This window comes from Desmodus rotundus, chromosome 9 (genome assembly GCF_022682495.2).
Source record: "Desmodus rotundus isolate HL8 chromosome 9, HLdesRot8A.1, whole genome shotgun sequence".
NCBI classification, from domain to species: Eukaryota; Metazoa; Chordata; class Mammalia; order Chiroptera; family Phyllostomidae; genus Desmodus; species Desmodus rotundus.
This window is the reverse complement of record NC_071395.1, coordinates 101,047,935-101,075,522: the sequence shown is the minus strand read 5'-3', so window position 1 is coordinate 101,075,522 and position 27,588 is coordinate 101,047,935. Positions and strand designations below refer to the sequence as shown.

General features: G+C 54.0%; 1 protein-coding gene across 1 annotated transcript; it reads left to right on the top strand.

The window, feature by feature from the left end:
• Positions 1-10,974: 10,974 nt before the first annotated feature.
• Positions 10,975-23,944, top strand: XYLT2 (xylosyltransferase 2). The gene is made up of 11 exons (XM_053911576.1): positions 10,975-11,203; positions 17,073-17,565; positions 17,847-18,022; positions 18,255-18,457; positions 18,873-18,953; positions 19,150-19,366; positions 19,455-19,631; positions 19,883-20,145; positions 20,433-20,628; positions 21,241-21,574; positions 22,779-23,944. Exons 1-11 carry the CDS (start codon positions 11,069-11,071, stop codon positions 23,099-23,101), a joined length of 2,598 nt encoding a protein of 865 aa, XP_053767551.1. The 5' UTR covers positions 10,975-11,068; the 3' UTR covers positions 23,102-23,944.
• The last annotated feature ends 3,644 nt before the right edge of the window (positions 23,945-27,588 follow it).

The window sequence follows — 27,588 nt, the reverse complement described above, 5'->3', positions numbered from 1 at the left end:
TCAATAGAAGAAAAAAGCAAACAAAATATAACCAGAGACTTTGAAGTTAAGAACAATCTAACAATAGCCAGGGCAGGGGGCGAGGGGGGGCGGGGACAGTGGGAAGAGGGGATTACAGGAACTACTATAAAGGACACATGGACAAAACCAGGAGGGAGGGTGGAGGTGGGGGAGGGAGGTGGGTTCGGCTGGGGTGGGGTGGAGGGATGGGGAGAGAAGGCATATAACTGTAATTTAATAACAATAAAAATTAAAAAAAAAAAAGCATACAGCACAACTGCTTTCACTTTTCTAGAGGTAATTTTTTCAGGTCCAGCCATCAGGGTTTCAAAAGGCCTCCGGGCTCCCCACGACACCCCCTTGCCCCATGGCCTTGGCCTTCCTGCCAGCCTGCGAAGTGCTCTTTACCTGCTCTATCTCCTCTGGTGCACAAACCCCCGGGGAGGCCTGATTAACTGGGACTGGCGTTTAGCCTTTCTATGATAATTTTTTAAATGTTAAGAGCATGGAAGATGGCTCTTTAAGTGTTTTCACAATCAGAAACCAGAGGGGAGGAGGAAACCTTTTAAAATCTCAATCAAGCAAAAGTGGAACACGTGCCCACCCGAAGCAAAAGCGCACACTGGTGGCGGGGGGGGAGCGCTGGGGGACTGGGGGGGACTCGTGGAGCTACTGCTGCCTGGAGACACGCGAGGGCCCAGGAGAAGGGTGACTGAGGGGGACTTCAAGCTGAATTTAAAGATGAGGCAGTGCTCAGCAGACTGCAGCTGGTGAGTGGCTTAGGGGTTATCCAGGCTTGTGTCTCTTCCACCTGCCGCTCTTTTCATGCAGAAGTGTCTGTCTTTAGTGCCTTTAATGATCAGAAAACTGTATCATGGTAACTGGGGGATGGTGGGAGGGGGGAGCGGTCCAAAAAGCCAGGAATGTAGAATGTTAAGAATAGAAAAAAAAATGAGTTTTCTTTTTTAAAGATTTCATTTATTTATTTTTAGAGAGAGGGGCAGGGAGGGGGAAAGAGAGGGAGAGAAACATCAATATGTGGTTGCCTCTTGCACACCCCCTACCGGGGACCTGGCCCACAACCCAGGTATGTGCCCTGACTGGGAATTGAACCAGTAACCCTTTGATTCGCAGACCCACACTCAGTCTGCTGCGCCACACCAGGCAGGGTGAGTTTTCTTGTTTTCAAGTGTTCAAGTAGACATAACAATTGGGACTGGGTGAGCAAAACTTAATTGGGAATTCCTGGCAAGAGAGTGATGTAGACACTGCTCCCTGGATCTTGGGCCCGGCCGTCCCTCCCCTCTGTCCCAACAGAACACCCCCAAAATGGCTAAGGAAAAAGGCGACGACTTGCATCAGCACTGGACACTAGCCATCCACACCGAGAAAACTCAGCGCTTTCTGCCAGACGGCACCCTGGGAGACTAAGCGGAAGGCATCATTGAGAAAAGGCAGGCTGCTCCCAAGTGGTCCAAAGGTCATCAAGAACATGTGGGGCCCTGGCAAGTTCGCTCAGTTCGTTAGGACATCGTCCCCATACGCCAGGGTTGAGGGTTTGATCCCAGGTAAGGGCACATACGAGAATCAACCAATGAATGCATAACTAAGCGAAACAACAAATCAGTGCTTCTCTCTCTCTCTCTCTCTCTCCTCCCCCCGGAAACACACGTGCGCTCTCTCTCTCTGAAATCAATTTTAAAAAATTAAAAGAGGAAAAAAAGGAAGACATGACAGCCGGAGTCCCCCCCACACACACACCCCAATTTCTGGAGTGTGGGCTCTGTTTGCCTCCCCACTCCCACAAGCTGCCAAAGACATGCCCTTGAGACTGATGCGGTGAGACAATCTGGACCGGTTATGACTCAGTTAAGGCTCCTGTGTGCATGACTCAACCCAGTTGAAACCTCTATATAAACTTTTAAGATTTGGTGGGTGGGTGTGAGAAAACTTCTTGTCCTGCAGTCGCCCGAGACTGATTTATGAGTTCCGTTGCTTATTGAACCTTCCACCTACCAATCTGGCTGCCCCTTTCTTTGGTGTCTCTCTGCCCCCCGCCCACCAGGGTGGGTTTTAGCTTTCACCCTGGGCAGCTCCAGGCCAGGGTTGTGGCCTACACCAGGTGTGTCCCTCTCACTCAGCAGGTGAGGCCCGGAGGTCAGGGTGGCCTGAGGAATGATGAGGTGAGGGTGCTCCCCAAGCTTCCCTCCCACCTCTGCATACCTGTAGCTTTCAGACCACCCCAAGTGCACTGTGGGTGCTTGACTGGTGCTACCTGGGCACAGCCACTGAGAAGCCCTGAGAAGCAGCTGGTGGGTCCACGGAGCAGAAAAGCATGCCACCATCCTGCCCAAAAGGAATTCCCCCAAAACTTTGAGTAACTTATTCGCAATAATTAAGTCTTCCTGAGAACTTAAAAATAATAAGAACTCCATTTTTTTTTCTTTGCTAAAAATTCATCTGAGGAGGTGGCACTAAATCTCCCAGCAGGGGCTGCTCAGCTCCTGCTTTCTCCCACCCCCTTTGGCTGCGGGATGTCTGAAGTGATTGTTCCCTGCTGTGTCCTCTGTCGATTTTCCTCCAGTCCTTTGGTCTGAACCTAAAAGGCTGAGAAAGACGCAGGCAGGAACTCTTACCACCTCCCACTAAACAGGGCTTGGTTTTGTCTTGGCTTGAGTTGTTGAACAGGCAACAACTCGTGTCTCTTTCTCCCGGCAAGGGTGGGGTCATTGGAGACACAGGTCACAGGAACTAGGCAACTGGAGATGAACATGTCAGGTTTATTGCTGACAAAAGGGACTGGAGAATGTGGCTTTAGCTCCTTAGACAAATGGGCACCCTTGTGCTTTACCCTTGAACTAGACAGATTTTGCCATCAGCCCCTGATACACGGCCCCCTGCAGGGCCAGGCCAATTATTGCCAGGCAAAGAGGAGCCCAGAAAACCCTTTCCCAGGAGCTGAGCCCCCACTCAGGGAACAGGTAAGACTTTCTTCTGAGGAGCGGGTGACAGACAAAGAGGCCTCCAGTGTTTCTGTGGCCTGAGTCAGTGCCATCCCCCAGTCCCACCCTAACAGGGAAAAATGAAACCAAGGACATAAAGATTCTACCCCAACAGCCACACTGGGCTGACTTAGACTTGCCTCCGGGAGGCCGAGGCAAAGGAGCGCTCACAGGGTCTGGGGAGATGCTGAAGCTCAGAGCCTACCTGTCCCCCGACGCTTCTGAAGCAGCTGCCTCTCTGTGGGGCAGGGTAGGGGGGAGATTCGCTACAGCACCAAGTTTTTGTTTTGCTTTTTAATCGGAACATCTGATTTGAATTCTCAGTAAGGCTCCAGGGGGCTCTGGAAAAGATCTAGAAACTAGAGGAAATCGTAATAAAGGGGCAGAAATGTGAGAGCAAGAAGTACAGCAGGGCGGCAGAAACCACGACAGCTGGGTTAGAAGCCGTCAGGTAGGCTGTAAATAGCAGAGAGGGCACTGGAGGAAACAAAATGAACATGGTCAAGGGTAAAAACGATCAAGAGATGAAAAGGAAAGAGGCAGGCAGCCGAGCACAGGGGATATAACCAGGGAATAACAGGAATTCCGGAGGAAAAAAGAATAGACAGAGCGAAAGCAGTCATCAAAGACGTGGGAGGAGAGAACTTCTCCGGCACACAGAAAGAACTCGGTTGGAAACTGAGAGTGTGTTCTGAGTCCCAGGCGAAGTTAATGAAAAGGGGGCCACATTTAGACACACTCTGGTGGAATTCTCCAAGTAAAAGCTGTTAAAATTTCTGAAACGCGCGCACACGCACCCATGCAAACAGGGAACTGAAGGGAGAGAAAGATTTTACTTTTCTTTTTCTGTCCTTTGTTCTGTTGTATTTAAACATACATATGCATTTTTCTTTTGTAATTTTAAAAACAAGCTTAAGTTGGAGGGAGGTTGATAAATGAGGATCTTATAGACACAAAAGAACAAAGAGCCTAAAATGAAAATGATTGTAGACGTGTCACAGGGAAGTAAATGTCAATGTGTTTTACCTGGACTCACAATTGAAGACCCATCTTACTTGAAAAAATACATTTTACTTTGTAAATGTATACTTAAACAGGAGAAAGGATAAAAAAGAAAAATTAAATCTCTGCCTTAGTTTTTGGACATTCATGATGCAATAATTCATTATCTTTACATTTGATGGACTTTAATATTTCCTACTCTTGTCGATATCGTTCTATGTTTTTAAAAATGCACTCGTGGTCCTGGCTGGTGTGCCTCAGTGGACTGAGCACCGGCCGGCAAACTGAAGGGTCACCAGTTCAATTCCCAGTCAGGGCACATGCCGGGGTTGCAGGCCAGGTCCCCAGCAGGGTGCGTGTGAGAGGCAACCACACATTGATATTTCTATCCCTCTCTTCCTCCCTCCCTTCCCTTTTCTCTAAAAATAGATAAATACAATCTTAAACACACACACACACACACAGTCTGTTAAGGTGAATGGGTTGTGACCTGCAGGCTGAAACACATTGAACTACAAAAACGTAAGGAAAAGCCAAATTGTGCCATCATGGATGAAGGCAAGAGAAAGATGTTTTCAGGTTGGATGTTGTTTAAAATAATCTCTCTTGCCCTGGCTGGTGTGACTCAGTGGATTGAGCACTGGCCTGCAAACCAAAAAGTCCTCAGGTCAATTTTCTGTCAGGGAACATGACTGGGTTGCCGGCCAGGCCCCCAGTTGGGGGTGTGCGAGAGGCAACCTGTGGATGTTTCTCTCACACATTGATGTTTCTCTCTCTTTCTCCCCGCCTTCCCCTTTCCTTCTCTCTCCTTTCCCCTCTCTCTGAAGATGAATGAATAAGATCTTTAAAAAAAAAATCCTTCTCAAGTACTGTTCTTGAATATATCACTTAAAAATGTCTACTGGGATATAAGAAAAAACATGCAAAAAAACTCAAGACCGAGGAAAAATTCAGCTTGAAGCACTTACTTGGTGGTTTAGGGAAAGAAGAACTTTCATGAATTCACAAAAGAATGTGAATTACTAGCGTGTTTTTTGTGGAAATCTTCTGGCAATATCTTTTAAAAATTGAAATACGCATTTTCATCTAACTCTTAGGAATCTATAATACAAAATAAAGATGCCAGTATCCAAAAATATATGAATGAAGATGCCTCTTGCAGTAATATGTAGTGTTTATATTTCATAGCTACACCTTCATTTTGTTTTCGTCTGCATTGTTTCATAACTTCTCGTTTGTCAAGAAATGTCTTCATTTATCTCTTGGAGCTTTCCTATTTTTAAGTGGTTGCCAGATTAGTCCTAAAATTAATTTCATCTGTGAGTTCATATTTCAGTTGTTAAGCTGGTTGGCTGTGTTTTTTAGCATTTGATTTCTTCGCGTGCTTTGGAATTTTGGTTTACAGGCTCGTGATGGCGGGGAGCTTTTGCTTTGTGCCCCGCTTGGCTCTCTCTCTTTTCTTGTCTGGTGGATTTAATTTTGTGGTGACAGCCCCTGTGCCCCAGTCCAGACTGGTCTTGTGATGACAGCTGCGGACCTGTGCTCTTCACTGACGTGGGGGTCTTGCAGACCCCCTCACAACAGTAGAAGATGGCTTGACCCTATTCTTGATGGCAAGGCTATCTTTCTCAGTCCACAGTTTTGGCTGTAGGTCCTGAGAGCTGGTCAGTTGCCATTTTTTCTCAGCCTTCTTTTTCAAGTGAGAGGCGGCCTCCTTCCGGTCCCTGGATTCAGCCAGGGAGTCTGGCTCCTTCCTCTACTTCATGTGCTACATTTTAGTTCCCACAGTCCCACAGGCCCTTGGCTTTGGCCCTACTCACCAATCTGTTTTTCAGTTAGTTCTCTTTCTTGTCCACTGAGAGGTTTATCCTGTTTTTTAGCTGGTTTATATCTTATTAATGTCTTTTAAAACTTGTACTCGCGTTGTTATGCATTTGGAGCAATGAGAACTTGTCAAAGCATGAAATTCCAAGCTTCCTCTCCTTAGTGTTTCGGTCACTTTCTGCTTCTCATATGTACTTCTTGATCTACTAGTGCAAGCGTACTGGTAGACAGCATTGGAGGGGGCCGGGGTGAAAGGGCTGAGCACTGAGACTGCAACACTGAGAATTCAAGTGTTGGACGTTCCGTCTGGGCTCAGTGGGCGGGGCAGGGATGTGGACTAGATCAGTCAGTAAAAGCCTATCTGGACAACTGCTAATTATGAACCGTCTCCCTACAGCGACCCCCTGTGTCAGTACGATGATTTGCAAGAGCAAAATGTTCTGAGCCCACGGCCCTCCTGCAGTCCTATTGGAAGCCCTGCTGACACCCACTTTGTGAGGTGGTTGTGCCCACCACAGATTTTTTAGACAACGCAGAGGGCCAAAGAGAAAGCTAATACTGCAAAACACACAGGGGTGTCCAACCCGAGGCTCGTGGGCCTCATGCAGCCCCGGATGGCTATGAATGCGGCCCAACACAAAATTGTAAATTTACTTACAACCTTATTTTTCTCATCAGTTTTCATTAGTGTTTGTGTATTTAATGTGTGGCCCAAGACAACTCTTCTTCCAGTGTGGCCCAGAGACGCCAAAAGGTTGGACACCGCTTGTGCCATAAGAGCTCTCAGCTGGCTACATAGAAAAATAAACAAGAGGTGACCCTTTGGGAACAATTCATACTGTTGACATACAATATAAACAAAATAACAGAAAAAAAATAGGAGAGTTGTAGTTGAGTGCTTAAATTCTTCTCCATAAAAAGAGTCCTAAATTTTAACAGTGACTCAAAAAAAACCCAACCAACCCCACATAATTCTGAATAGACAAACAACCAAAAAGGGGTAAAAAAAGGGGGGGTTACCAGAAACCCCGCTCCCTAAAGGACTTTGGGGTTAGATGCTGTAGCTAGCAAGGCTTTTCTAACGTCTAAGGAACAGCAGTGCCTGTCGTGGGATACATTATTTCAAGACACAGAATAAAGAAAGAATGCTCCTCCATTTTGGTTACAAACTGGTGCAAGTGTAGTTCTCAGATCTACCAGGAAAAAAAAAATGAGCAAAGGAAACCAGAGACCAGGGTTTGCACACACAAGTGTCTACAAGAGCCAGAAAGTAATATAAAGGATGAACCTGGCTGCGTATAAAATTACAGGGGAAAGTGGAAGTTACAAGAAATGGAGATTGTGTGCCCCTTATTCAGGAATTCCTGGTCAGATGCGTCAATTCCCTGGGCTGGTCACATAAACAAGTCCCATGGGTCACCGGTTTGCAGCCTCTGGTGTAGATTGATGTCTACTATAAACACAGAAGTAAAAATCCTAAATAAAACACCAGCAAGTCCAATTCAACCTCTATTACAATTTCAAAAATCTACTTTGGCCAAGTTACATTTTGCAACCCTTATTCTAAGGGTTGCAAAAATGTTTTAATATATAAAAATTATTTTTAAAATAACCCATCATCTCAATAGGTCATATCAGAAAAACCCATATGGTCATTTCAATAGATGTCGGAATTTACTTCTTGAAGAGCAGAGGCCCAGGGATCCAGAGCTGGGCTGGGTATGGGCTGGCGGAGGGTGCCTCAAAGGTAGCATCGAGGGGTAAAGGCAGCACCAGGCCCAGCGGACAGCCCCAGAAAGTGTCACTCCAAGGGACTGGACCGAGAAGCAGAAACCAGAGAAAGGTGAGAAGACAGAGCCTGGGGACATGCTTGGACGCACAGACTTGGGGCTTCGCTGCAGTGGGCCTCCATGTCCTCTGGTCTGGAGCCAAGTTTAAACTCTAGGTGCTGAAAATGCATTTAAAACATTCAGCATCCATGCCTCATAAAACAGCTCTTAAAACTAAGACTCTAAGGACAATGCCTTCGCATGAGAAAGGACATATCATACACAGCAGCTCACTTAAAAAAAAATGCTTTCCTGTTCTGATTTTCTGAGGAGCCATTTTGTATTTTCAAGACTTTCTACAATAAAAAGGTGGGGGTGAGCACAATGAAAATTACAGGGGAACCTGGAGAGAAGGGGAGACAGGATGCAATGAACCTTGTACTTTATATGGTCAAATCTAAATCAATCTATTCATGTTGTACCTCAGTAACAAATTTGTTTTTTTAAAATAGTTAAATCTAAGTGGATAGTGATAAAGTTACTGACAATAAAGCCCAACAAAGACCCCCGCACCTCTACTTCACACCACATACAAAAACAAATCCCAGGTGGGTTGAAGACTTAAATGTGAAACTGTAAAATAAAAATTGTAGGAAAAATACATGAGACCATCAACTTCACCCAAAATCAGGAGATCAACTAACTGGAAAAGAAAATGAGAAGTCATAAACTAAGAGGAACATATTTGATTCCGCCCCAAGTGAACAATTTTAGAAAGGTCTTATATCAACATGCAGTGATAAACTGAGGGAAATTTTAAAAGGGTGAACATCTCTTAAGATCAATAAGAAAAAGACACGCAATACAACAGCAATAGGTAAATTCATGAAGTCGGTGAAGAGACAACTCTGGCAGGAGCAAATCCAGTCAAGAAACCAGTTCACAGACCCTCCCCAGCAGAGAACTGTGAATTAAAAAACCAAGTCATCACTTCTCACTTATCACATGAGCAAAAATTGAAAACAGCACCAACACCTGCTGATGAAAGGGATGCAGGGGAACAATGCTCTCACACGTCGGTGTTGGGAATGTGAATTGTTACAGCCTTTGGGGAAAGTGACCTGGCAATGGCTATTAAGATCAAAAATTCCCTTTCCCACGGTAATCGCATTCCTGGGACAACGCTCTAGAAATAAAGGCAACAGTGCCCAGGGGCCTGGGGAGAACCACGTTTACTGCAGCCTTGTAGCGGGGGCCAGCTGGAAACCAAGTGAATGCACCGTCCAACTTGGGGGAGTTTCTAAGCAGGATGGAGAGTAGCATATGTAAATACGAGTCAACGTTTTAGATGTAATGACACCCATCCCCTCAAAAGGAGAAAAAAACAAAACAAAACCCTGTGTGTGTGTGTGTGAATGGTTGGAGAGAATGGTGGAAGGAAGGAAGTTAGGTTAGGAAGCAAGCCAGCAAGATAGAGAGGCTGTTAACATGAAAGGGGATGGGAGAGAAATACTTAAAAATAAGTCTCTATATTTAAAAACCATGTTGTAATGTGAGCCCATCCATGCAAAGTTATGCGAACATGTAGAGATGAGGGAAAGGGTGGTCATCAGAATATCAATGATGATTATCCCCAGGAGTGGCATTGCAGGTGACTTACTTTTTTCCTTATATTTTTTCTATGTTTTAAATGTTATACAGTGAGTATATACTATTTCTATAATCAGTGGAAAACAAAGCTATTTTCATGAGGGGGGAGGGTATTAGCACGTAGAGGTCCCTAAGGGACCTGATTTAAAGAGCACAGAAGATCAAAGATCGATATTTAATTAACATATCAACTGATGTTTTCCAAATCCCTTGAAGTGTAGGTTTGCTTAAGTAGCCAAACCGTCATTAGAAACATTGTTTACAAGCCTCCGGTTTAACTGCGGACTGAAAAACGGAATGATTGCAAATACCAAAGGGGCAGGAGACGTTACAGGAAGTCTTATGTAAGCGCCCCATCAAACAGCTGGTTCTCCTGTACTCGTCACAGCGTAGAGTCCCCCCACCAAGCTCAGCTGGCAACTTCCAAGCCCTTTCATCATTGCTTCCGATTTTTCTTTTTAACCATTTCTTTTTCCAGACGTCTCTGGAATGGTTCTTAAAGTCTTCATTTTAATTCTTGAATGTGGGTTTTGCTCTTCTTTTTACTTCCTTCTCGCGCTGGGTGGCTTCCCGCAGCTGGGTGTGCCCCTTGCTTTCGGTGAGCACTGCTCTTTCTCTCTTCTCCCCTGCCTCCTCTCCACGCACCTGCCAGTTTCAGAGGAGGGCTGCCTGTGCTCAGGCGTTGTCTAGGCAGAGCTTGGACTTGCCAGGCTCTCAAATAACGATAGGGACATCTGGTTAAACAAGAAGTTGGGCTTCACCTGCTCTTTCTTTCACATTTACTGAGTTGCTGGGTGTCCAAAGCCAGGCTAAGGATTCAACAGTGAATGAGACATGATCCCGGAGAGATCACAACCAGATCCGAGATCAGGGCGCGACTGGACACACAGAGCTGGGGGAGCATGTGGGGAGGGTGCCATTGGTAAGGACGGGGATGGGGGAGACGGCTTCTAGAATCTGGCAAAGAGAAAAAACAGTATGTGCAAAGGTCTAGTGGTTCTCCAAGTGTGGTCCCAGATGAACAGAATCAGCGTCACCTGGGAACTTGCTGAAAATTCTAATTCCCGGGCTCCTCTCCCGACCTAACAAAGCTGAAACTCTGGGGGTGGGCCCCGGCAATGTTTTATCAAGTCCTCCAGGCGATTCTGACGCATCCTAGAATTTGAGAACCACGGCTCTAATAGAGGCCTGAGTGAGGATCTTTAGCTGAGAGGGCGAGGAGAAAGGAGGCTTTGTGAGGGCCTGTGATGCCAGTCAACGGGGTTAGACTTGACTCCGTAGCTGCTGCCTCCAGGGTCTCGATGAAAGCAGAGGTCTGTGTCACTTACGCAATCGCTCCCAACTCGGCGTTTCAGGGAGCGCTGGCATTCTCTACGCACCCGGGGCCAAAGAACGCACTGAGTTTCCCCACCCCACGAAACCCCAGGCGGCCGGCAGAGGAGAGGTCGGGCTGCAGACCTCTCCCCACCGCGGAGCCATGGGTTTGCGATCCCAGAGGAGGTGAGCACACAGGATCTGGAGAACCCGCGGACAGGGAAGAAGCTGCCCGGGGCGAAGCCCGGGCGCTGGTAGCTATGGCACCCCGCCCCCAGCCAAGTGCGACCCAGCAGGCTGCCCTTCGGGCCCAGGCCCCGCCCCTGGCCTGAAGAGAGAGGCGATTCGGGACAGTGCGTCCCGCCCCCGGCCCCGCCTCGGCCCCGCCCCGGCCCAGCGCGCGCCCGCCCGCCTCCCTTGGGGGGAGCCGTCTCGGCCCCGCGCCCCTGCGCGCGCCCGCGGCCGGGTTGCAGGGCTGGGCGCGCGCCCCGCGTCTGGGGCAGGAAGATGGTGGCGAGCGCGCGGGTGCAGAAACTGGTGCGGCGCTACAAGCTGGCAATCGCTACGGCGCTCGCCATCCTGCTGCTGCAGGGCCTGGTGGTGTGGAGCTTCAGCGGCCTGGAGGAGGACGAGCCGGGCGAGGTGCTCTGACGGCCGGGCAGGCAGGCGGACAGGCCGGGCGCGGGGGCGCGCGGGGTCCTGGCGGGGCTAAGGGCTGCCTGAGCTGGGGAAGTGGGGCATGGGCCGCATGCGTGCCAGGCGCAGGCAGCCACCTGGACCCCACCTGGGCATCCGACTCCTGGCGCCCCTTCCCAGGCGGACCTGAGGGGTTGCACGCGGGGTGGTACATGACCCGGAGGCCCGGGAGACAGGCGGGCGGGAGGGCGGAGCGGGAGGAGCGGGTCTTGGTGGGGTGGTCTCCTGCCCCGGGAGCTATGAAGGTCAGGAGCGGGGAGCGGGGCTGGGCCTGAGCCTGCTTCGTGGTGGGGAGCCCCAGGCCAAACTTTCTGAAGTTGGGAGGGGGCGGGGGTGTGCGTGCCGTGGGCGGAGGCATGAGGCCGAAGGACCACGGGCATCCGCGTGTAGGAGCGCGTGACAGGTAGCTGTCGGTGGGATAGTGGAGGCCGGGGGGCGAAACTCATTCCGGCAACTGGGGGAACAGGGAGTGAACCCAAGGGAAAGACTTGGAGTGTCGCCGAGGCGTGGCTTCCTTAGCCAAACCAAGCCACGCCAGGGGTCTGAAGAGCCAGCATGGGTCTTCAGGAGATTCCCGAGGGAAATGAACTGGTGAGTTGACCTCAGGGAATTAGGGAATTGTGAATGGGGTCCCCTCTGACTGCAAGGGAATGGAGACAGCAGCAGCTGGTTTAGCAGAGCCCCAGACCCTGGAGCAGGGGCAGACCTGCCCTGCACACTCCCAGGTCCCTGAGGGTCTGAGGTTCTGTCACTCTAGGCTGACTGTGGCTTCAGCTGGAGTCCCACATATGTCCTCTCCAGTGTGGTCAGGAAGAGTCCAATAGGGTCTGGGGCTATCCTGGAAGGGCAAGGAGGATAGGCCAAATCCTGGCCCTAAGCTGTGGGTGGGAGGGCAGCTTCCCTGTGCCCACCCCGCGTGCCCCCTGGGTTCTAGTGCCTCTAGGGCTCTGCGATGGGCACTCTACTTGCCATGTCCTCTCGGGCCTCTCCACCTGGCAGGGTGAAGGCCAAAGGAAACACGACATCCACTTTCCCTTCGTGCATCTGGGCAGTCTGGGTGTCCTGGTGTGGGGCCTGGGAGAAGAGCTGTCCTCGCCTGTTTTAGAAGAACCAAGAGGCTGGGAATGGTGAGGGGAGACAGAACACAGTCATGTGAGACTGTAACTCATAAAGGAGCTAAGGATGGGGGTGTGGGAGGCTGGCTCTGTGACATTGGAAGAGTGAGCTTATTCTGTGTGGACCAGTAAGTAGAGGGAAGAGAATGTTTTGGGTCCAGTGTCAGAAGACTCTGGGCGGATGAGACATTCTAAGGTGGAATGAGCTGCCAAGGCAGGGAGCCCTCTGACCCTGGGGTACCGGAACAGAGGCCCGTGACCTCCGAGGAGGGGCACAGCGAAACCTCTGAGGCTTCTCAGAAACAAAGGGCCCTGAGCTGCTGCATGACTCCGTGGGTCTCTGGAAAGGCTGAGAGATTGTCCAGGCCTGGAGGCCCCTGCTGCCCTGGGGTGGAGAACTGGGGTGGTGGGGTGGTTGGGATCCCACCTTCCCACTTCCTCCTGGCAGAAACTGATAGGGGAATACCAGGCTGAGTTGGAAAATGATCCTTAATGATCGAAAGACTGTGTAGTCCAAGCAGCCACCAGCGCCTGGACCCCCTCAGTAGCCACCTCATCAGACCTCAGGGCTGCCAGGCAGCATAACCTAGTGCTCAGGAAGGTGGGCGCTGAAGTCAGACCACCCTGTTTCACTGTCCTACGTCCTTTTCCAGCGGTGCTGCTGAGTAGTGGCGTGACCACTGGCAAATCACCTAACCTCTCTGTGTCCTCATCAGTATCTCCCCCACGATGGGGATGATAATAGCACCTCTCTCGTTGGTTGATTGTAAAGATTCAATGAATGATGCCTGTGAAGTATTTGCAGGAGTTCCTGGCATATGCTAAGCCATCGATAAAGAACTCATTGTTATCTCAGTGCTGCACATTGGGAGTGGGGATTCATTCATTCATTCATTCATTCATTCAACACATACTTATTTATTAAGTTATACTTGGTACCAGGCAGTGTGCTAACACTGTGCATACAGAAATACACAAATGGGCAGGGTCTCGGGCCTCGTGGGCAGGCAGTCTTCAGGGAGGGGCTGACAGTGAAAAGGAAACTCATTATATAACAAGGGGGCTGATTTAGATCAGGGGGTCAGGGAAGGCTTCTGCAAGAAGTAGCGGGTGAGCTGAAGGAGCCAGTCAGCCTGCAGAAGAGGTGGGCAGAGTTTGGGCAGAAGGCCCTGAGTTGTATGGGCTCAGCTGCCTTTGAGGAGTGGAAGGAGGGTGTGTGGTATGTTCCCTGGAAGGAGGCTTAAGAGTTAGTCCAGGCACAGTGACGGGTGAGGGTTTTATTGTAAGTGCAATGGGAAAGCCCCGTGCGGGGTTACGCAGCAATGGGATGGGATGTGCATTTATGACGCCCATCTGCCCATCTCTGGAGGGGGGTAGAGTGGAGACCAGGGATGATCATTAACATCCAGAGAGCCGCTCTGTCGTTTTCAGAGCTTTCACAAACACTGCCTCGCCACTTCTTTTAAACTGGGTCTGAGAAGTCAAAGGAGTTGGGGCGTGGGGTAAGTGGTTCTGGGTTGTTTCCCCGGCTGAGAGGGTTCTGAGGAGGAGCTGCAGAGCCGGGAAGGGACAGAGGATTTCATGGGGAGGAGGGGGCCTCAGAGGCCAGAAGGCATCTAGGTCAGAGGGCCAGTCTCCACTCTCAGTGATCAGAGGGGACCCTGACCTCCGGCACTCTGACCTCAGGGACCACTGGGGACAGCTCCTCTAGCAGCCCTGCTGCAGCCCATATGAACAAGCCTGGGTCGGGCAGGCCTGGGGGCTGGCTGTCCACCAAGGACCCTCTTCTCCCCCAATTCCTCACTGCTGCCTCCTCTGGGATTGTCCTTCTCGGGGTCAGCCAGCTCCCTGCTGCAGTGCACAGCACCAACACGCCCAGCTCCTCCCACATCCTGCCTCCCACCACAGCCAGCCTGGCCCTGTGCCCCGGACCCTGCCCTCCTGTCCAGCTTCCTGACTCGCTGATACTGGCTTCCACCCCGAGTGCCCACAGCTCCTCTGCCATCTCTGCCCACCTAAGCCTGAGGATATCTTTCTCTGGTGTGTGGCCAGGTCAGACATCACCAGGCTGACGTACACTCAGCTCAGTGGAGCTGCATTCACCTTGCCTGGGGGCTGCCCAGTTCAGGGCGCCTTATCCAACATGGGCACAGCGTGAGGTTTGCTGCCTCCTCCCCACCCTGCCCTCCCTCCTGCAGGTGTCTCTTCTCGGATGGGGAAAAAAACATTCCCAGCTCTCATTGGGTGCCTCTCAATAGATCAGAGGGCTAGCTGGGTGCTAGGCACAAAGGGCATGGGTACTAGGGGGGAGGGGTGGGGCTCTGGCCCTAAGATGGCTATCAGCCTGACATGTGAGGTGCCACGCTCCCACAGGGAAGAGGAAGAAGCTCCCAGGGGGGTGAGGGGCAGAGAAAAACCAACACAACAGAGTCACGGTGTCTGAGGGCCTCGGGCTCTTTCCTGACATTGTATTTGACCAGGTGCTACTCCCCTTCCAGTGATAATAATGAGCAAATCCTCGCCTATGCCAAGAGTTGCACGTGCATTCATTCATTCAGCAAATGTGTACTGAGTGTATAATATTGCCAGGCATTCTTCTGGGCTCTCAGAACCCATTGGTGAACAAAAACAAAGAGCCTTGTCCTCGTGGAGCTTACCTTCTTGGAAGGGGAGGGACACAGAATAAAAGATGAGAGAAGGGAGTAAGTGCCGTGGGGAAAATAAAGCAGAGGATAGGGAGGGCTGGAGTTTTAAATACAATGTCAAGGTAGGCCACACTGAGAAGATGCCATCTGAACAAAAATGGAAGGAGGCCGGAATGAGCTGTGGGGACATCTCAGTGCGGGGCGTTCCAGGCAGGAGTGGCAGTGACAGAGGCCGTGAGAAGTGATCTGTTTACTGATGGGCAGTTGGATGATGTGGGGTGGGTGGGAAATGAGAGTCAAAGATGACCCCTAAAAGGTTTTGGCCTGAGCATCTTGAAGGATGGAGTTGCCGTTCACTGAGCTGGTGGAGTAGGAGCCGGTCAGGGAGGAAGATCTGGGGTTGGCTTTGGAATTGTGGGTTTGACAGGGATGAAGCTCCCCAGGGAGCTGTCAAGAGGGTGGGCAATTAAAAACCTGAAGGTTCAAGGGAGTGACCCAGGCCACAAGGAGTTCAGAGACTGAAGAAGATCCCCTATAGAGCCGGGACAGGGAAGGGCCCAGGGCAGCCTTGGGACGGAAAGAAGGCTCAGCCAGGAAGGCCGATGAGTGGCCACGAGGTGGGAAAACACGGGGAGAGCATCCTCGAAGCCAGGTGAGGAGGTGCATGCTACTGAGAGGCCATGCCGGAGGGGACTTGTGGCGCTCGTGGAGTGGAGGGGGAGACCTGTGGAGTGTGTTGACAGAGAATGGCAAGAGAAAAATGGGGGCCGCTAATGGAGCCAACTCTAGCTGCTTTATTTCGTGCCCTTCTCCTTTGATATAGTTCCCTCCCGAATTTTACAGCTGAGGGAATGTGCTCGGAGAAGGTAGGTGCCTGGGGGCGTGGCCAAGCTAGGCGAGGAGCCCTGGGGACTCCAGGGTAGTCACACAGCGCCTCCTGCTTGTCTTTCTCCTCCGAGGCTCATCCAGCAGGCACCGACCGTGTGTCCCATGTGCCAGCTACTCCGCTGGCGCTGAGGAGATGGGATTGACATGACGGTCCCTCCCCCCGCAGCTGTGTCTGCTAGAGGAATGATCAACTTGGGGGCAAATAGGAGGGCTTCACACGAGGGGATCTTGAACGGTGGGTAGGATTTGGTCAGTCAGAGAAGGGGGGTGTCAAAAGAGAGGGGCAGGGAGAGCTGGGGAAGAGGATGGGTATACATGCCTTTCAGGTGTGACTGGGCCACCTTTGAGAAGGGGCAGCCACGAAGGCCCACCACTCAGATTCTCCTTCCAGAGAACTTGCTGTGAGAAGCATTTAGTTGCCAGGCTCCAGCTGCGGGTGTCTTCGTGCACTGCCTGGCCTGCCGGGAGCTCCCATTAGCCAGCCCAGGCTCCCTGCATGCTGTACGGTAGTCTGCGGCTCTTCCTTCCTCCCCTCCTTGCTCAGGAGTCAGGCCGGCTTGGCAGGTGGTCTGAAGGCTTTGCCTGCCTACTCCTGCTCCCCGTCGTCCACGGGTGGTGCTGCCACTGGAAAATGTGCACTCACTCTGTCTTGGTGGTCTCTGTTTCCGAAAGAACCCAACCAGTATGGGGTCTCAGGTCTCACCTCTCTCCTCTCCACCAGGAAAGGCCCTTCTCAGTTGTGGCCTCAGTGGCGCAGCCTCATGGAAGTGCGATAGGCGAAGAATGCTCTTCTGCCTCTTCCCAGCTAAGCCCGGGTGGGAGTGGACACGCTTATGTCCTCTGCAGGGTCTCCGCACCCTTCTCTTGGGACATATGTGGACATTCGTGTTCACATCTGCTGAAAAAGAAAGTGGTACTCACCCCAGAGCAGAGAGGAGACTCGGTGCCCTGTGGCCTGTGTGACAGTGGGCCTGTCGGTGCCGTGGTACCGTGCAGGGAGGACGGGGAGAACTCCCAGCAGAAGCGCTATTTGTGCGGAGTCCTCAGGTGAACAGAACCTCTCTAGGTGAAGGATCACACGGCTTCAAGGCCCGAGGGCAGCAGGGAGCTAAAGGAGCAGGAGGAGAGTGACTGTCCCAGTGACCTGTGTCTGCCTGTCTTTTACAGAAAGGAAGGCAGAGGAAGCCACGGCCACTGGACCCTGGTGAGGGCTCCAAGGACACAGACAGTTCAGCCGGGCGGCGGGGCAGCGCTGGCAGAAGGCATGGGCGCTGGCGGGGCCGTGCCGAGAGCCTAGGCGTGCCCGTGGCCAAAGTGGTGCGGGCCGTTACCAGCCGGCACAGAGCTAGCCGAAGGGTCCCTCCCGCCCCACCCCCAGAGGCCCCTGGCCGCCAGAACCTGAGTGGGGCGGCAGCCGGGGAGGCGCTGGTTGGGGCAGCTGGCTTCCCACCACACGGAGACACCGGGAGTGTGGAGGGTGCCCCCCAGCCCACAGACAATGGCTTCACCCCCAAGTGCGAGATTTTGGGCAAAGACGCGCTGTCTGCACTGGCCCGGGCCAGCACCAAGCAGTGCCAGCAAGAGATCGCCAACGTGGTGTGCCTGCACCAGGCTGGGAGCCTCATGCCTAAGGCTGTGCCTCGACACTGTCAGCTGGCTGGTAAGAGACAGGCATGGGTGGAGCGGTGGCAGCCCCGGGAAGTGACCTGGCAGGGACCCCACCCCCACTTCTCAGAGGAAGAAAGCTCAGAGGGACCCACCTCCCTCGCCTAGTTGGTGGTGATAAGGACACTAACTGGCGGAGGCGGAGAGGGGCCCCAGGAGCCTTGGGCTCCCAGTGTAGGATTCTTCCTTTGGAAAGCAGGCAGCTCCCTGGTCCCATCTGGCCTCCCCCCTGTGACCTAGGGAGGGGCCTCACTGGCGCCCCTGTTCTCTGCTCAGGTAAGATGAGCCCTGGCATCCAGTGGGACGAGGCCCGGGCCCAGCAGCCCGTGGATGGCCCCCCAGTGCGAATCGCCTACATGCTGGTGGTTCACGGCCGCGCCATCCGCCAGCTGAAGCGCCTTCTCAAGGCTGTCTACCACGAGCGGCACTTCTTTTATATCCACGTGGACAAGGTACTGTGGGGGTGGCCCAGAGTGAGTAGAGACCCAGAAGGTCACAGACAGACAGGGTTTCTGACCTGCTCAGGTGGCCCCTAGTCAGGGGAACAGCCAGCACAAGGTGACATGTGCGCTCTCCACTCCATGTCACTTGTACCCTGCCCTGGGGGTGGGGTGCGGGGGGGGAGGTCAAATGCTGAGGGTCCACCTGTGGCTGCTGAGGATCTCCTATCCCCCACCCCGATAGCGCTCCAACTACCTGCACCGGGAGGTGGTGGAGCTGGCCCGGCAGTATGCCAACATTCGGGTGACACCCTGGCGCATGGTCACCATCTGGGGCGGGGCCAGTCTGCTGAGGATGTATCTGCGGAGCATGCAGGACCTGCTGGAGGTGCCTGGCTGGGCCTGGGATTTCTTCATCAACCTCAGCGCCACTGACTACCCAACCAGGTATGGGGTGGTGCTCTGAACCTCCAGATGGGAGGGGGCTCATCTGGGCACTTGGGGTTGGAAGGTCCTGATAGGCCCCTTCCCCTCCCTCAGGCCTTCCTCTGGGGTCCACACAGTCCAGACACAGCCCCTCAGCCCTGGCCATGTTTTAGGGGAGAGAATGGTGAATGAGGATGGGGAGGAAGAGGAGCCAGAGGGGTATACTGGGGTGCTGGGTCAGCCAGCCAGGGGTCCAGGAAGGAGGGGATGGTCTTCCTCGGGTCCTTAGGTACCCACCACCCCAGAGCATCAACCTGGGGTAGGGCACATGGCCAGGAGGCCAAGAGGTGAAGGTGAGCAGTGCTGGAGGGAGTCCACTGTGGGCCGTGACTGAGCACCCCTCGCCCCCAGTGCCCACACCCCATTCCCTCTCCAGGACCAATGAGGAACTGGTAGCTTTCCTGTCCAAGAACCGGGACAAGAATTTCCTCAAGTCACATGGCAGGGACAACTCCAGGTGAGGGGATGGGGGAAGAGGCCCTGGCCCTGGGGTCTCGCCACAGCCCCTCCCACCCTGGGGACATGGGGCCCAGCCTGGGCTTACAAAGCCTCCAAACCAATCACAGATGGAGGAGTGTTGGTTCCTAGGTGGATGGAACAGCCTGGACTCCACCCTACACAGCCCCCAGCCTTGGCCGGTCTGCTACCCACAGGTTCATCAAGAAACAGGGCCTGGACCGGCTCTTCCATGAATGTGACTCGCACATGTGGCGCCTGGGCGAACGGCAGATCCCGGCCGGCATCGTGGTGGACGGTGGCTCCGACTGGTTCGTGCTGACACGCAGCTTCGTGGAGTATGTGGTATATACAGACGACCCGCTTGTGGCCCAACTGCGCCAGTTCTACACCTACACACTGCTCCCAGCTGAGGTGGGTGACCCGGGCCCTCATCCAGGCCCAGGAGGGAGCTTGGTGGGGTACCCACAGCTCACCGTCCACCCTGTCCTGCCACCCGCAGTCCTTCTTCCACACAGTGCTGGAGAACAGCCCGGCCTGCGAGACCCTCGTGGACAACAACCTGCGGGTCACCAACTGGAACCGCAAGCTGGGCTGCAAGTGCCAGTACAAGCACATCGTGGACTGGTGCGGCTGCTCCCCCAACGACTTCAAGCCGCAGGACTTCCTACGGCTGCAGGTGCGTGTCCAGGGCCCCTAGTCACTGCCCCTTGCTAGGGCCCCACCCCGCCCTTTCACCAGGGTCAGAAAGCATTCAGGGCGGGCCAACCAGAGGATCTGGGGCCTTCTGCCTCGGGGCTCGTGAGGTTACTGTGGCTGCAGGAAAAGCCCCAGAGGCCAATCTCTGGGCAGTGCTGGGAGGGGCCCCTCCCCTGCAGTGCTCTCGGGGACCACAAGACCCCTTTACCCTCCTTGCCTCTCATGCTCCAGCAAGTCTCCAGACCCACCTTCTTTGCCCGGAAGTTTGAGTCCACTGTGAACCAGGAGGTACTGGAAATTCTGGACTTCCACCTGTATGGCAACTACCCCCCCGGCACGCCAGCCCTCAAGGCCTACTGGGAGAACGTCTATGATGCGGCTGATGGCCCCGGTGGGCTCAGTGATGTCATGCTCACCGCCTACACCACCTTTGCCCGCCTCAGCCTGCGCCACGCTGCCACCACTGCGCCCCTGCCGGCCACCCCACTCTGCAGGTGAGACCTTCTGACATATTGCAGGCCCTCAGGGTGTGCTGACTGAGGGGGAGGCCAGTCAGAAAGAGACATCCCCTGCCACCAGGGAGCCCCCAGTCATAAGGCAGAGGAAAATGCAAATAAAACGGAGATGGCAAGAGCCAAGCATGTAGGAGGTGCTGTGGGTGTGAGATTTGGGGCGAAGGAAGTGCCTGGGAATGGGACTCCCAGAACCCACTCCCTGGGACTCCAGACCAAGTCAGATATGCTGATGGCATCTCCCTTTCTCCCTGCTGGAACCTTCTTAGGTTTGAGCCCAGGGGCTTGCCGTCCAGCGTGCACCTGTATTTCTATGACGACCATTTCCAGGGCTACCTGGTGACGCAGGTGGTGCAGCCCTCAGTCCAGGGGCCGGCAGAGACGCTTGAGATGTGGCTGATGCCCCAGGGGTCGCTGAAGCTGTTGGGGCGCAGTGACCAGGCCAGCCGGCTCCAGAGTTTGGAGGTGGGACAGGTCCTCCCCTTGCTTCCTCCTGACCCCCAGTAAGACTGAGTGTCATGGGAAGACAGGGCCAGACACCGAGGGAGGGGCAAGGGCTGGGTTAGGCCTTTTAGGACTGCGTCCGTGGGCTCCTCCTTCCCAGGGACAGCAGCCTTGGCGGTGCCGCGTGCACATCCGTGAGCCATCCCTGCATGCACACTTGGAGGGGGACCTCCCACCTGGGGTGCACAGAGGGCGTGCAGTGATCAGGGAGGAGACCGCAGTTCCACCATACTGCAACCTCATCTTCCAGACTACAAGGGTTTTCTTCTAGAGGGACGTGGACATTCCATTCAGGCTATTCCTGTCTCTAGGTCTCTCTCAGAGGCCTTGGCTTCATGTGGGGATGTTCTCTGGGCAGGACTGTGAACCTTACCTCTGCCTTCCTGCCCCACCATTGCAGACCAGGTCAGAATGGGAACCTAGAACAGATTCTAGTCCAAGGCCTTCATTTTGGAGATGGGGAAACTGAGACCCAGAGGGAGACAGTGGCTAATTTGAGGTCACACGGTGCGTTAGAGGCAGCATTAGAGAGGAGGATTTTCCCCCAGGCTCCAGCTGCCTCCCTCCCTACAGGTTGGCACTGAGTGGGACCCCAAAGAGCGTCTTTTCCGGAACTTTGGGGGGTTGCTGGGGCCACTGGATGAGCCTGTGGCCATGCAGCGCTGGGCCCGGGGCCCCAACCTCACAGCCACTGTGGTATGGATCGACCCCACCTACGTGGTGGCCACATCTTACGACATTGTGGTGGACGCAGAGACCGAAGTCACGCAGTACAAGCCCCCACTGAGCCGGCCCCTGCGGCCAGGGGCCTGGACTGTTCGACTGCTTCAGTTCTGGGAACCCCTGGGTGAGACCCGCTTCCTCGTGCTGCCCTTGACCTTCAACCGCAAACTACCTCTCAGGAAAGGTAAGGATATAGTTCCCAAATGATGCCTAGCAGCCAGGGAGGTGACCCCAAGAAGCTGACCATCAGCTGACCCCCATCACTAGAGAAGGGAAAGGGGGAAATTGGGAAACTTGATCATGTGCCCCTTAGCATCCTAGGGCTGTGCCGTGGGGTGAAGGGGAAGCTTTGGAGTCAGGTAGGTTTGGCTTTGCGACATGGCTGTGACAGTGGGGCTGTTATTCTTGGCGATCTACTTCCTGGGCCTCAGTCTCACTGAGTGTAAAGTAGGAGTAATGTGACTCTGGGAGATCTCCTGGGTGCACGGAACACAAATCCACTCAAACTAGCTCAAATAAAAAAGGGGGAGTTACTGGAGAACGCAGGGCTGTGCCCCACAGACCCCAGGAAATGTCTCGAGTCTCACTGGAAACCACAGGTGCTTTCTCAGTCTCTCTGGGGGCCCTTGTACATCATCCCGTCTTCTCTCTGAGTGTTAGCCTCAGGCTCTGGCTTCTTGATACAAATACGTGGCCTCTTAGGGCAACAGAGACTGACCAGCGCCTCTTGGTCCCCAAGTTCCACATTCTTAGGCAGCAAATCTGACTGTATGGCCTGGTGGGCAAGGTCACATGACCCTCCACCGACTTGGCTGAGGCCAAGGGAGCCTCAAGGCTGCAGGGTGCCTCAAGGGGGGGGGGGGGGCTATGTACCCCAAGTAACTAGTCCCTGGGAGACATTTGATATGAGTATGTGGGTGAAAGTGACTGGTATGCAGTAGGTACTCAGTGGGAAGGTACACGTTTCCTTCCTCTGGCCACATCCTGTCACAGAGAAGGTGGGTCAGAGTGGGGAAACCCAGAGGAGGACAGATGGCTCTGGGAACCACTGGACATGGTTGAGAGCGGGCGGGGGTGACACACGCCAGACCATTACGAGAGAGCTACCTTATTTTCTAAAGTGCCCCAAACCCACTATTCTATTTAACCCTCAAATTAAATAACCCTATTTAATTTGGGGATTCAGGGATGACTGTCTTGGTTTTATAAAAGTAATGGTTTTACAGGCACAGAAAGTTCTGTAGATTATCCCCAAAACCCAGGTCACTCAGCGAGATGTGACTCAGCAGTAGAGTTGGGACAGGAACTAGGGTGCCCAGACCTGCCTCCCGGGTTGGGCCGGGATCAGTTGGGCCAGGGGTGCTGACGGCATGATCTTGCACCCCCAGATGACGCCAGCTGGCTGCACGCCGGGCCCCCCCACAACGAGTACATGGAGCAGAGTTTCCAGGGCCTGAGTGGCATCCTGAACCTGCCTCAGCCAGAGCCCGTGGAGGAGGCCGCCCGGCAGCACACGCTGCTCACGGGCCCCGCGCTCGAGGCCTGGACAGATGGGGAACTGAGCGGCTTCTGGTCTGTGGCTGGACTGTGTGCCATGGGCCCCTCCACCTGCCCTTCCCTGGAGCTCTGCAGACTGACCAGCTGGAGCTCTCTGTTCCCCGACCCCAAGTCAGAGCTGGGGCCTGTCAAAGCAGACGGGCGACTCAGGTAGCAGGGCCCCGGCAGCACCTCCGGAACACCCGGGGAATTGCACTTCCAGACAAACGAGGGGCGTCCCCCCACCAACAGGCAAAGACCAGAGGCCCAGGCAACACACCCATCAGCCATAAGAACCTGCACAGACAGCAAGGAAGGTGGGTGCAGCATTTACTACTGCCGGTGGTGCTGCTGGGGACCAGAGGAGGGCAGGAATGTGAGGAGAAGGGCTCCAGTTTCCACACCCTGCTCTTCCAAGTCTTCTCTGATTTTTTTTTTTTTTTTTTTAAGGAAAATGGGTGGTTGGGGGGAAGAACTGGAATCAAAAGATGTGCAATAGGGCTCAGAGCAGCCCCAGGAAGTGGGCCACGGCTCTGGGGAGCAGCGGCCTGATGGGCCCATCTGCTGTTGCTCTGGAGATGGGGCCTGCCTCTCTCCAGGGCCTCATCCCCAGGCCGAGGCCTATGTGCTCATGGCCGAGGCTCTGTAAGTGCCGTGCCCGGCTCCGAGGCCCAGAGACCAGGTGATTTGGAGGAGCGCTGCAGAGCTGGGCTCTAGTGGGACAGCCTCTCCTCTTGTAGCCAGGGGACCACAGAAGAGAGGGTGAGGCTGGCTCTAGGGCTTTCCAGAATGCCCTGCTCCTTGATGGGAAAGGCAGGGCACCAGGGCCTACTGAGAACAATGCAGTCTCCCAGGTACCCAGAACTGCACACAGAGCCTGGGCTGGGCAAAGCCACACGAGCAGCAGGGGAAGAAGACTCTGTCAGGGATCTCAGAGGAACCTGCAGCAGCATTGTGCCTGAAGCTCAGTGTGAAGTCTGAAATATGCAACAGAAGAAATAGATCTCTATCTCTCTAAGCGGAGCCTCTGTGTTTTTCCTCCTGGGGGTTGGGAAGCCACCATTCGTAGGCCTTCTTCCAAAGTCTTGGCTGGTACTTGGGCAGCCATGAGGTGGAGGTCTCATTCCAGAGAGCAGCGACAGCTTAGACTACCCAGGAACCAGAAGGGACGTGAGAACCCATCTAACACAGCTCTGTCTTTTTCAAAGGGGTAGAGAGGCCCAGAGACTTCCTCATTGCCACCCAGTAGGCCAGTGCGAGAGCCAGTTCAGTTCTTGAGCCCCGACTCTGGGCTTCCTCCCCTGCCACCAGGCCAAGGCAGATGCTGGCTGCTCCGGTGTCCCCAGGGCCCCTCCCAGAATCCTGCCTCACTCTGCTTCCTGCCCAGCCCTGAGTATGGAGCGCCCTCAAGAACAGAGGTGATCCCAGCTACAGCCTACTGATTACCTTTGGAGCTTGTCCCTATAGGGACAGGAGCAGCAGTGGCTTGGGTCCCTGGCCATTGCCCTAAGACCTGGGAAGACCATTTTGGAAAGGGTCATCCAGCTTCCCTCCTTTTCTCAGGCCCTTTTCCCCTCCTGCTCTTCCACCATTGTCAGCCAGTGTTCTCAGTATCAGTCTTTCAAACTTGCCTCACACCGGGGAAAGAATGAAGGGTTCTCCGACCCTTACCAGCCAGGCACAGCGGCCTGGCCAACTCAGCTTGGTGAACAAAGGGCCCAGTCCCTGCCCTGGCTGCCACGTGGCAAGTTTTCCTAGCAGCCGGGAGAGGGCACCCCTGACCACCAATAGCGGCTTTGGGGTTTTCTGTTTGTGTAGCCACTGTGCTGACCCTGCGGGCAGTGTCTCATTTAACCCTCAGAACCCTTTGAGGCAGACACTGTCATTATCTCCCTGTAGCACGTCAGGAAACTGAGACGGTGAGCCCAGAGCCACAGCCAGTGTGTGGTGGCGGCAGGTTTCAGACGGAGCAGGCCTCCCTGCCACTCTGCCGCGGCCGCCTGCTCCTCAGGGCAGGGACCTAACAGCAAGAACTCCAAGAAAACAGTGGGTTCAGGAGCTAAGGTAACATTTTTTCTGGCCCCTATTTGAGTGAATATCGGGAAACTCTACTCTGGTTCTCTAGAATGTTTTTAAACATCAAATCCTAGGTAAATAAGAAGAAAAAATAACTGGGTTCAGCATACTAGACCCAGGCAGTAAATATCAGAACGTTCAGACTGCCAGCTAAGGGCACAGAGACTGGACTGCAGGTTTACCCTGGGCTGTGGTTATCCTATTGTTAAGCTAGCACAAGTTTTCGGTCTTATTTTGTGAACTTGGGAGGGACAAGCGCTCTCTGGTTCAGTCCCTGCCCTCCCCCCATCACACCAGGTCCTAGTTATTCATTATTGTCACCTGTTGGAACATTTTGCATTGGCACTTTTAGCCCAGTGGATTGTGACCTTGACTGAGGGTTCTGAGTTAACAGGCCTGAGGTGGAAGCCCAGCAATGGTCGGCGTTCCAAGCTCCGACCCCAGGTGCTTCCAATCCCGCAGGTGATTCTAGTTTGCAGGCCTGTGAGACCTAAAGTGCGGCCTCACCCCCACCCACTGCTCTGGCAGCAAGTCTCGGCCCCACGAGCTAGAATCACTGAAGACCAGGGACCAGGCCCCACCACTCCCGGCTGGTTAAGAGGGAGGCTTGGGGACGGAGGCCCTCCTCTCCCATCCTCTCCCATCCAGTCACTGAGGCAAGTGTTGGGTGCAGCTACTCTGCCGACAGTTTTCCAGCCCCGTCATTCTGCAGGGTTAGCTCAGCCTAGAGACTTGGGCTTTTTGAGGCTTCTTTGAAGTCCTCCCCCGGCTGGGGCCCTGGGGTTAAGACCAGGATTCCAGCGAGGCTCAAAGTGGGGTAGTGGTGGTGGGTGGTGGTTGGAGAAGGCTGGGCCCCAGAGCGGCACAATTATTTTAGATGGAGAAGGAGGGCCAGGGGGAGAGGCTTTTGTATTTTGTGGCCTGTGTGCCCAATTTCCAGAGCAACCACAGGATGCCTCAGTTCCATTAGCAGTGGAAGCCGAGACCAGACAACAGCCAATGGGCATCTGGAGCCCAGTTACCTGGGCCAATGGGAAGTGGGGCAGAGTTGGCCAGGAGGGGATCTGGGATGAGAACTACAGAGAGCTGAGTGAGTTGGAGCTCCCCTGGCTGGCTGGAGGGTTCAGCAGAAGCCAAACCTGTTCTCAGCCACCCTGCTTTCCCGAAGGTTTTAAAGGACCTTTGTGGCTGCCAGGCCTACAGAAGGGAGTGCCACCTATGGGACACTAGGTCATGGCATGCTATTGACCGGCACAAACTGGGGCACAGGCCGATGAGCTGAAGAGCTGCTCACTGATACCCCAGCTCTGAAGTTGCTCCCCTGGGCCAGGGTTCCTGGGTTGGGAGGTAGCCCTGGGCAGGGAGTTCCAGGGTGGGGTCGGGAGGAGTCAGTCCTGTAGCTCTGCTGGCTGTTCTTGAGGTCACTCAAGGCCAATGCTCATTTGGCACCCCTCTGCCACCACTGCTCCCCATGCAGAGACAGTCATGGACAACAGCCTCCTAGCCACAGTAGGGGCCACTGATGGGTACCTACGGCTGTCCTGCATCCCACGGTTGGGGCACTTGCACCCTTGGCCCCTCACCATCGGCCAGAAGCCCTCCTCATCTACAGGGTCACGTAGAGCCAGTCGCCTGGAAAGAATGCTGTGTATGCTCTGTGATCCCCGAGGCCCCTGCCACACTGGTGCCAACTTCTGTGATGCCATGGTCTATGACCATGGAAGAGGGCTGGCACCAGGAGTCTGAGTTCAGGTTCTTGAGTCCTCCTGCCTCCTTAGATGCACTGTTTCTGACGGGGCCTGCCCCTGCCACAGGGTCCTTCCCGAGTCTGTCCCTCTGTCAACTCCCTTGCACACTTCACTCCTTCCCTGGGCTGAAGGAAGAGACAGGATACAGCTATTCTGCTCTCCCTCACAAACCTCTACCTTAGGGAGTTCATGCAGCAGCAAAGGACCTGCACCTCAGTTTCCCCTGCATGTCAAGCCGATACCAGCCCCAGCCAGATCATTCCTGCCCAGCTTCTGGAGCAGAATTCCAATCTGGGAAGGTGAGATGAGCCCGTCCAGCGTGGTCCAGGCTGAGGCCCCGCCTCTGCCTCTGGATTGAATGGTTTCCTCCCTAGTGGTCATCCTGGCTGTCCTGCTGCTGCTGCTGTCCTACTGTGAGCCCCAGTGTTGCCAGGTCCTCTGCTCCCACCACTTATTCCAGAGCCCCAGCCAACACACAAGCACCCCAGCCCAACAACCCCTTCCCTCCATACCCCCCACCCCAACCCCAACAAAGGGCACCAGCTTTTGTTCAGTATGGAGGGGGCTTTGGAGTCTACTCTCTGGACTCCCCATCTTCCAGCCTGAGTTCCCCCCGGGCATGGGAGCAGTAGGGAAAGGGTTGATAACATCCTGGCCGGCCTCCTCCCTGGCAAATGTTAAACTGGACCCAGTGCTGGGAGCTGCTGGTGAAAATGATGGTCTTTTCCCAGCTCTCCAAACTGGAGGCCCGACCTTCCTCCCTAGCTCCCAGGAGAGAGACATCCCAGAGCCTTGGCTTCTGTGTGACGGGGGGAGGTGGAGACTAAAGCACTGTCAT